The 10571-nt window shown below is 31.5% G+C and overlaps 1 protein-coding gene across 1 annotated transcript; it reads right to left on the bottom strand.

The window, feature by feature from the left end:
- Window positions 1-1359: 1359 nt before the first annotated feature.
- On the bottom strand, window positions 1360-10243 carry LOC123669404 (chitin deacetylase 1). Its single transcript, XM_045603010.1, has 5 exons — window positions 10176-10243; window positions 4420-4583; window positions 3783-4032; window positions 2519-2840; window positions 1360-2442 (listed from the first exon to the last, which is right to left on the bottom strand). The coding sequence occupies exons 1-5, from the start codon at window positions 10228-10230 to the stop codon at window positions 1614-1616; spliced, it is 1620 nt and encodes a 539-aa protein (XP_045458966.1). The 5' UTR covers window positions 10231-10243; the 3' UTR covers window positions 1360-1613.
- Window positions 10244-10571: the final 328 nt, after the last annotated feature.

Genomic DNA, 10571 nt, shown 5'->3' with positions numbered 1-10571 from the left:
AAAAACCGCACCTTATTTATTATCTATCAAATTCTTGTTAAGCTTTAATTTTTGTTTTCTTGTAAATGTTTGTATTATTGACATGTAAAGCTGTGAAGGACGGTTTTTCTAGGTACCTATGCTAAGATATTTTAATTAGCTACCTATTTCTTTAAAAAATAGGTATGGTATTAGTTATTAATTATAGGTATATTTAGCGATTTCTAAAATATTTTTAGTCGGAGTCATTTACAACTAACCCAGTTTTATCACAGAAATATATTATAGCATGTAGGGTTTGAAGTTTTTTTTTTAAAGTTAAATTAGTTATCTCGGTTAAATGTTTAACCAAATCATCTAATTGTGTTTAGTGTACTTTCTTACTCAATTATTATGCTGACTAAAATTTACTTTGTGTTTATGTATATTTCCATGACATGTTTATTTTAGATGCATAAACTTGGCATTTGTAGCTACTTATAAGTTTAACTGAATGCAGTATGAATATCAATGACAAAATTTTGTTTAAATTTTTTCTCAATATTATTATTTCTATATTTTCGATCTGTTTTTAGATTTTTTTTATATATACTTACAATGAAGGAGAAGTGAATGTAGTAAGTGAGGTAGTTTAAGGACATATCGTTATTAGATGAAACGGTCTATATAAATAACTAGCGAATGGATATTAGATATTATGATGATTACTGAGTTGAACTTAATTTTATTCGTGGTGGTTTCATTTTACTTTTTCATATAAATCTGATTAGTTTCTTTGCCTGTTAGAATATCGGCAGTTACCACACCATTTATCGAATTCAATTTATTAATTTCTGTTCGGTTTAATATAATCATGGACAAAGATTGGTGGATATATTCACAACGTTTGACTTATTCTATCGTATTGTCTTTTTATTTTTTCTGTAAATAAATGTTTTTGAATACATATGTAAATTTTTGCTACCACAAGCAAAAAAAAAATGCGGAGAGTAAAATCGTGTGAAACAACTGACCCTGACGCTCAGTGATGCTCAGAGTGACGTTTTAGAGCGCTTTTAACAGTTTGTGTAAGATAGAGAGATAGTGTAGATAATAGTATACTAGCACTTACTGTACCGGTACAAATAGCAAGCGCCAATTATGTCTTGATTTTAATCTTATTACTTTAATTAATTATAATGTGATTCATTTAATAGAACATGTTAGTTTTTAAATATCATGGTAAACGTTCTTACGGAGTACAGTCCAGCCGCTTGGCGGATCTGACACACAAACAATATTTTTCTTAAATTATTTCAGTTTGGAGAAAAAAAAAACTGTCATTTTTTTATAATATTTTATATTTATAATTTTATCCAACAGACTTACAGTAAAAAAATCACATAAAGTTTTAAAACAGACCTATTAAATATCATGTGAATCTATATTACATACAGTTAGGTAGGTACTTATACTACAGACGGGATTATGACCCAGTACATTTTTTATAATTACACGGACACATATTCATCGAGTATTTCAACCCTATTTAGTTGTTATTTATTTTATTTAAACCCGAATATAATGTCTTTGCAATTCATAATCGCAGTTTATTTTAACAACTAGTTTGCACCATACGAGGTGCGAGATCTCATTTAATAATGACCATCACCTGTTGGGTCATTGAGCCATGGGTAATTGACTGGGCACCTTACACAGGTCTGGAGATTAATGGTTTCTCCAGGAACTTCCTTAGAGGTAAGTTTGCATGAATGGGGAACCCAGCAGGCTTGTACGCCTTCTACGGCACACTTTTCTCTCCAAGGCTCGAAGTTCTTCGCCTCAGTGACAGTACGAGGGTTTTGAATCCATTGAATAACTTGTGTCATTGTAACAAAATATACGTCATTGTGAGTTTGAAGAATTTCGTCAATCCAGTACAAAAACGCTTCTAGGAATTCGGGATTATTTTTCAACCACGCTGCGTGGAAATATAGACCTAGAGGGGCTCTGTTTTGATCATAATGACGATCAAAGTTATGATTTAAGAAATTGTAAAACTGGTCACCGGTAAGAATGTTTGAGCAAGAGTCAACCATGGCACATCCGGGTAAGTATTCATCGTTATTGGGGTCTTCACGACGATCCAGTTCATTCATAACCATCTCCCAAACTGCGTGACTTCTTGTTGGGCAGCTTTGTAAATTACCGTGACAACGATGGGGCATGCGGAAGTACATGGTATAAGGCCATAGAGGCGGGTTAGAGAGAGGTGCGGTAATAGTACTGTCGTACAGAAAAGCTTGTTCTTCCATCATTGTAAATTGGTTGTTACCACCGACACGTAGATAAGGGGCGCGGACACCTACGACGCTATTATCTGTTACATTCGCGAACTTTTCGATAATAACTCTCATGCCAGCCATTTCCTTGCCCCAGTCATCAACAGTAGCATTACTCCAAAATCGTTCATCATCGTTGTGGCTGTGTAGGTAAAACAAAATTTAATAATTAATTGATTAAAACAAAAACAATAAGAATAAAAATCGTAAAGACTTACGTGATTGAATGAACGGCAATTTCGTGTCCCTTTCTGTGGGTCTCGTGCACGGCTGAGTAGTTCGTGTATTTGTGTGAAACAAAGAATGTGGCCTTGATGTCACAACCATTCGGATTTTTACGTTTTCCATTGAATATTTCTTTGTATAATTCAATATTGTTGTTGTTGATGGCGTCATCAAAAGTAATTGTTATCATTTGTGGAACATCTCTGGCAGGCAAATCACCGGGAATGACCGTTCCATCTTCAGAACAGAAACAGTCGGGCAAAACACACTGCGAAGTATCACAAGGCGGCGCCCTGTTAGGGTCGTTGTCGATGTCTAAAACAAAAGAATATATTTTGAACTTAGCCAAATACATATAGTTTATGGATTTCAATTTTAAATAATAATAAAAAAGAGGTTTTGTTAAATGACCGCTAAGTTTGACGCTCTTAAAAGTAAACATAATATCGCTATTACAAGTTAACGTACGCGTACGACAGACACGGACACGCAGAACTCGTATGGGTACTTTCGCTTGGTTGTTCCGTTCGGGACAGTCAACATACATACATATTGATTTCCCTTTTTGATATAAACATGGTGGTCGTGGTTTACAGCAATAAACTCATATAACATTAACTAGCGTAACGTGTAAATTGTGTAACTAAATTAATTCATATTGAGGTATGCAACAAAAATGAGCGATTACCAAACCTTTGCTTTGCTTCGTTGGATCGCATGTGATATCTGTAGCACAAATTCGTAATCATATGACGAAAACTATTTTATTGCGACTATATTTTAAATATAAATAAAAGATACATTCAATATTTATATGTGAAAAAGTTAAATATTGTATTGTATGTGTATTCTTCATGTGTAGTTACTGTTTCAAGTCATATGAATTACAATGATTTGAAATTAAATTTGTTGAAACTACTTCTGGGTCAGAAAACTGAATTGCTAAATAATTGAGCTTTCTAGTTTAACTGCTAAATAATATAATTTAGGTAACTATACTATTATATTTACTTTGTAGAAGTCGTTGCATATGCATATATAATGTGTCATATGCAATAAATGATAAATAAAATAAACATCTCATTTGATCAAGACTTGTTGCAATATAGCATTTAAATATTTTTTTGGGTTACGTTCCAATCACTTGATTTACGTATCAGGCAAGTCTTTTCAAGTCCATTCAAATTTTTTGATTAGTCGAGTATATAATATTTCGCGGCCTTAGAAGTTATTTCATTCTCTACATGAAAAACTTACCACAAGAGTTCTCGTCGGACCCATCGGGACAGTCTTTTTCGCCGTTACAGAATAGCCCTCGTTCAACACAGTTTTTGTCACCGCAAGCTAAGTAACCATCTTGGCATAGAGGCTCTTCGGTGTACAGGAGAGGCTTTACTTTACGTTCTTTGTTCTTTAGTTTGCAGTTCTTCACCGCATCTTTCCAATCGCATGTTTGTTTTTCAATATCAAAGAATAGACCAGCTGGGCATCGAATAGCTTGAATTCCCTATCAGTGAAAAAATTTACAATTAAAATAATTTGTGCATACAGTTATATTTGTTGTTAAAATTTATAGTATCAATTTCGTTATGGTTACGTTAAAATCTATTCATAACGAGAACAGAATAATTTAACTTATAGACAAGGTACAATAAAACAATCAAAATAAATAAAAAAAAAACTAACAATATGCTTATTTATGTCGTAATTATTCCATGTTGTAGACTAAAGTTTATGTATATAGATAAAGATTACACGCGCTTACTAAGAATTTTTAAATTGTGTTCGTAAGAAGTACGAATATTGTATTTGGCATTGGTATAAATACGGCTGTTACGACAAGGGTACAATTAAGGGTATGCTTGTAAAAGTAGTATTCGCCTATTGCACTGACCGAGGCAGTACATTGAATGACGTCACGACAGCTGTCGCCATCGCCAGCCTGAAGCCGGAACCATTCGCCAGCGTCCTTGTCCTTGCACAGATCTAGCCCTTGGGTAGATTCTTCCTTCTTGGCGTCATCCGCTTGACGCCGCCAACGGTGTCCATCGGCGACCGCTGTAAAAGAAAAATTTATCACCTCATGTCTAAATTAAACATATAAAATTGTATAAATGGACAACATTGTTCATACCCGGAAATAAAATAAAAATGAATTAACTTTGAAATAAAGTGTTTCATGTTTGAAAATTGCATAATAATAATTTAATAAAGTAGATAATACGAGTATGTGACTTTTTATTACAAAAGGTGAGATGTCACTTAAAGATTGTTAACAAATGTCAAAGGTGAAGTGAGCGCATAAGACATATGACTACCTCTAAATGTCAGCGCTTAAGCAAGCGACAAGGACGACTCTTTCTAAGTTCTTCTGAATATATCAAAGTGTTATATATTATGCATGGCATTTGATGTTTTGGGCGAGATCTCTGATGAAATTATTATAATTTGAAAAGGTCATGGAATAGTTGATTTACTTGACCGCTAACTGTGAGTCAGGAAATCTCTGATATTTGCATATTTGAATACATAACTATCATTATTTTTCAAAACTGTAAATATTACCATAACATGTTGAAAATTTTATATTGAAAGGTCACAATTTTGATGTAAGTATTTAAAACAATTACCATAAATCTTTAAATAATTAGGAGTTGTTAGGTCTAAACGTGGCTTATAAGTCAGGACGTTTTTTGCTACTTAAATAAATACTTGTTGGTAAATAATATTGAGCAGTTACTATATTATTTTCGCTAACGTACGCGAACTTATCTTCGGTGTATAATAATTGTGCGAATTAGTCTAGCGAAACATAAGGAAACTAACTCTCACAAAATTATCTAACAGAGTGCTAGCGAGAAGTAACGGCTCACTCCGAGTGCGTAAATTGCGCTCTGAGGCCGGTAGTGATAGGTATACATATATATTATAGATACAAACATATAATGTGACATTATCCACGCCTATATTTTTTTAACTTCGTATCCATCACCTTATTTTTTTGTGAATATGAATATAATAATTATTTATATCGAAATAAAGTATTGCCTATCTTTCATCTCTTTATATATATATATATAAAGAGATCAATCAATATATATATATATATATATATATATATATATATATATATATATATATAATATGTATTAAATTTCTTTTTTATTAAATAAAAAAAAAGGAAAAAAAGAATATGAAGACAATCATCTGAACTGAGTTCTCAGAGAACTCAGTGAATGATTTATGATAACTGAAAACTAATTTGTCTGTGGAGACACATTTCAATATATTGTTACTGATACCGACACACAATTATAGAATATATTTGATTGTATCGTTCTATACGTATAGATGTACAAGCAATAAATTACGTATGTAAAAATCAGTATAATATGTCAAGCATGAAATTTAGTTTTGATTTTATTAATTTATTCATTCAAAAATATCTATTCTGTTTTCGGTAGCAGTACGAGGATAAAGTATGACGCAATAAAAAATAGTTGTCACCACCGGAACGATAAATGAGAACTTGTCCTCTTTGACCCGGATCTACCACGTGTTTGAGCAGCTATACACTACTTGGTATTATATTTCGCGATACACTATTAGATTCTTATGGCACGTTACAATGTCTAAAAAATTATTAGTATAAAAACAATAGCCAGTCGAACCGAATCAAACGCGCTGAAGAGGGTTCTTAATTCGTTACAAAAAGTTAATAAAATGAAAATTTAAAAGCTAAACAAGGACAATTAAAATTTTGTATAATAATCTATATTTCCAGTTCAGTATCTGTTGTTGTATCAATGCACAGTTATGCTGCTACGAAGGCGACCGGTGCGGCCGTACGGCCCAACGCGCCGCTTGCATACCAATCAATGAGAAATATGGAATGTTACCTTTAGGCTTTCCGTCTATTGATTCCCGTCTACCCAATTATGACCTCTAATAACGGGAAAGTGATGAGCTCGTACTTACATTACCATTTTACGGTTATTGTTAATTTAAATATATAAAGTGAACAAAAGTTTTATTACTATTTATTCTACTATTAAGCATTCCTTAAGCTGCAAAATTTATAGTAATTTGTTTACAAAAGGAATTCACATTTTTAAATGACTGAAATAGGTACGTTGCATTCTTAAAATACTTTCACTATGATTATTTATGCTCAGCTTGTTGTTTCATAAGTCTTTTAACCAATCGTGTTGTAATGGTTGGTATAACCAAAATATTTAAGTTGCTATAAATATCTGGTTAAGTTGATATTACCTATATTTATAAATAAATATGTTTGATATTTATAAAAAGACCTTTGATAGATTTGGTAGTACAGACTGTAAAATAACGCGTAGTTATTTTTAAAGATAATTTAAGACAGTTCTTCTTATACATTATAGTACTGTCTGAGAAATAAAGCGTGAGAAACATAATAATGGGAATATTCGATGATACGTGACACCATGCAGAATCTAGACGTGAGCGCAATACCTTCTCACGATGTTTTAAAATCTACATTTTTTTAAATTTAAATCGCTCCCACGACATGTTTGTGTTATAGTTGGGCAACTTATTAAAGGTATTTTTAATTATAAGCGGTGTAAAATCGTAGATATTTAAAATCAGGGATAATTATTTTTTTTAAGTAACTAAAATATATTGAATCGCCAGTGTCAATACTCTATTTCAATGGCAGTTGATTACTTCATAAAAAGTTGTACATCTGCACTTAAAGCTTCATAGGCCTGACATACACTGACTGATATTAAATTTTCTTATTTGTAATATTGTGAATGAACTTTGTTATCTAGATTTTTACAAAGCTTTTCTAAGATATAAAAGATACTCAAGTTTTATGAACTTATTGATATTTACATCGTACTAACTTTCAAACGGATCGATAGAAGCACAATTTACGTATCAGTAACCTTTTGTATTTTTGGCACATTATATAGGTTAGAGTATTCTTTACCTACATTCAACATATTATAATATGTTGATACATATAGATATTTGATATCCCACCAAAGATAGTGCATAGTATGTGAAATATTTTTTTATAAAGATACAATACCTGTTAACTAATAACATAAAGTTTAATAATAGACATACCAGAGACTGGATATCAAATTTATCTTAACCAGTAAGCAACGAACTTTTAAATCTCTGCCTCTTTAGGAAATTGACATCTATTATCACTGAATAACATCATGTAATGGATGAGTTGTATGAAATACAACAGATGAATTTAGCCTTTCGACATCAGGTAATTGAAACAAGTAATTGCACATCTTTTACTGTCTCAAAAATACAAGTTTAATTGTTTCTGTCATATTTATGACTATTGAAACTAAATTGTCTACCCTTGTAAATATATAAAAGTATTATAATGATGTACATGATACATAATTAAAGAATCATCAAAAGAATTTTGTCGGTCTTAGTCATTTTATTAACAAACTCAGAATCGATAATGATTTATGATAATCTTATTAAATAATTAGAATTGTGAATTTTTATTATTAAAATATAATTTTTATTAATCAAATAAAAAATGGATTTTTTAAATACTATTTTTGAAGATATTTAGAAGATTGAATTGAAAATGTAAACATTTATGGTCGTAATAGGTCGCCGTGTCGCATAATTAGGTTTTAAAAGCTATTTAAATGCAAATTTTACTTCTCGATTTGTGCCAAATATTTGACCTTAACTACGCAACTAGTTATAAAATATGTTTTGTAAGTTTTAGATAATCTGTAAGAAATAATTCGATAAACTATGTAAGTTATTCAAGAGCATATAAATATAATAATAAAAAAAGGGATGGTAGTTTTTCGAAACAATAACTAAATATAATCTTAACATTCAACTAAATAAGGAATTGTATTCTTATTTAAGGAATTGTATTTTATTGTTATTCTGAAAATCTGAAGAAATTGCTATAAACATAGATCAGCAGATCTACAATAATTTAACAAGGCAAAATTGTCTACATTGAATGGATAAGTTCTTAAAGTAATAAATTTGAAATGTTTTACTTTATAATATTAAAAATAATTAGTACAAGAAAATTTGCACTAATCAGAAGGGAAAACTATATATAAATACGCTGCGACTAGACCCTGCTGAAAGTTCTAAATGAAAAACGATGATTATATGGGAAGTTATTGTAAAGTATTGTATGTTTGAAAAATGGTCCAGATAGCCCAGATAAAAGCAGCTAAATATTGTATGAAAATTTTGGAATCCCTGTTTCAAACATACAATAGCTTACAACAACTTTCCATACAATCATCGTTTTTTATTTGGAACTTTCAGAAGGGGTAGCAGTAGAACATCAATCGTAAATATCAACGCATTTGAAACCGCGAGTGTCGTCTAAATGAAAACAAAATAAAATATTAAATATAATTAATAATCGACTTTGAAAGGCAATTTTATGCCTTTTATTGAATAGGTAATTATTGACCTTGACCTTATATTAAATTAAATACAACAGATTTTTTGATTCGATAAATAAGTACAGTGCTTACATTGAATTTAATTTTAGCAAAATGTAAGTAAAAGGCCTGAAGTAGAGTAGACTATTTTAAACTAATAAAAATAATGACATATAAATAAAATATTGATCAACCTTAAGTTAAAGGATCAGTTGCGACTAGTACTATCATTTTACTTTTAGGATTATAAATTATGAACTCAGCACTCGTTAACTTTAGTCAACATACATATATATCACGTATTTTAGATAGACGTTAGGTACTCTTTAATTTCAGAAAGCATTAGCGTTTGTTCAAAAAACAATATTAGTTGTCGCAGTCTTATAATTTTAAGTATAATGTAAATCTCTAATTATCTTCTATTTTAACCTTTTTGTAATAAAACGTTCATCTTATTACTCAATATTAAATTATAATATTTTTCAGAAATTATTCATTTGTTCTTTAATTTTATGTTATTGGTATATTATAATTTTAACAAACAAATGTAACATCTCTTATATGACTATTTACTAGCAGTATCGCAAGTAAGGCAAGTCGGGCGACTTGCTCTACTACGTGATTACGACGGCGGCTCGAGAGTGACGTCAGCGGCGCAGCCGCAACGCAACGCGGACCAAATGTGAAAGTTCTCCGCAACCACAATGCGCAGTCGCAGTAAGTTATACAAATATTTTTAATTTTTTCCCTTATCAGGTTTTATATTTATGAAATCTCTAAATCATGCAAATAGTTCTACTATTTTTTAAAAATTAAGTAAGTTATAAAATTCATAGTATATAATAGTCATGTTTAAAGACATAACACTAAAAAAAATGTTCTTTTAATAAATTCACTACACCCATGTGACAAGAACGAGGTTGTATCTTTTAAAATTGTCCTTGAAAGCCTTGCAATCTGTTGAATACATTCTTAAGTCATTCGATGCAAGGATATCACGTTCTGACTGCATTCATTCGGAAACTTTGTGTAGAAACGGCCTATCTCGCGATTGTCATTTCGTGCAACATCACTGTTCACTTTTAAGCAGCACTGGACTTTGGCGCATCCACTATTTACTCTCAGATGTGCGGACGTGACGTCGCGTCACCTATGATGTCGCGAAATAGACGGCATCTGGAGACGTAAGATAAAGGTTAGGACTCACCGCAGGCGAACAAGAGACACGCGACCAGAGGAGCGACACGGGCGTAGCGCGCCATGACGGGATCACAACAGGTCGTTGCGCGGCCGCGGAGCGATTAAATAGTGGCCTCAATCTGATCCCCGCCCGCCTCTCTCACCCAGAGCACTTATACTTCTTCCAACACCCTTTGCACTCATCAGCTGTGAATCACCTGCATTTCCAGGTGCATTTTTAAATTCTACTCTACCACTCTATTTACTATCTTTATCAGGGTCCACTTTCATACTCATTTATGAAATTTTTGGTATACATTGTAATAAAATATCTAGATAGCAGTGTAGAAATTAAATATATTTCAGGAAAATATTGTGGCGTGATTTAATTTTTATTGATAATAATAATAATATACAACCATAT

Source organism: Melitaea cinxia, chromosome 3, assembly GCF_905220565.1.
Source record: "Melitaea cinxia chromosome 3, ilMelCinx1.1, whole genome shotgun sequence".
Taxonomy (NCBI): Eukaryota; Metazoa; Arthropoda; class Insecta; order Lepidoptera; family Nymphalidae; genus Melitaea; species Melitaea cinxia.
This window is presented reverse-complemented; position numbering and strand designations above follow the sequence as displayed.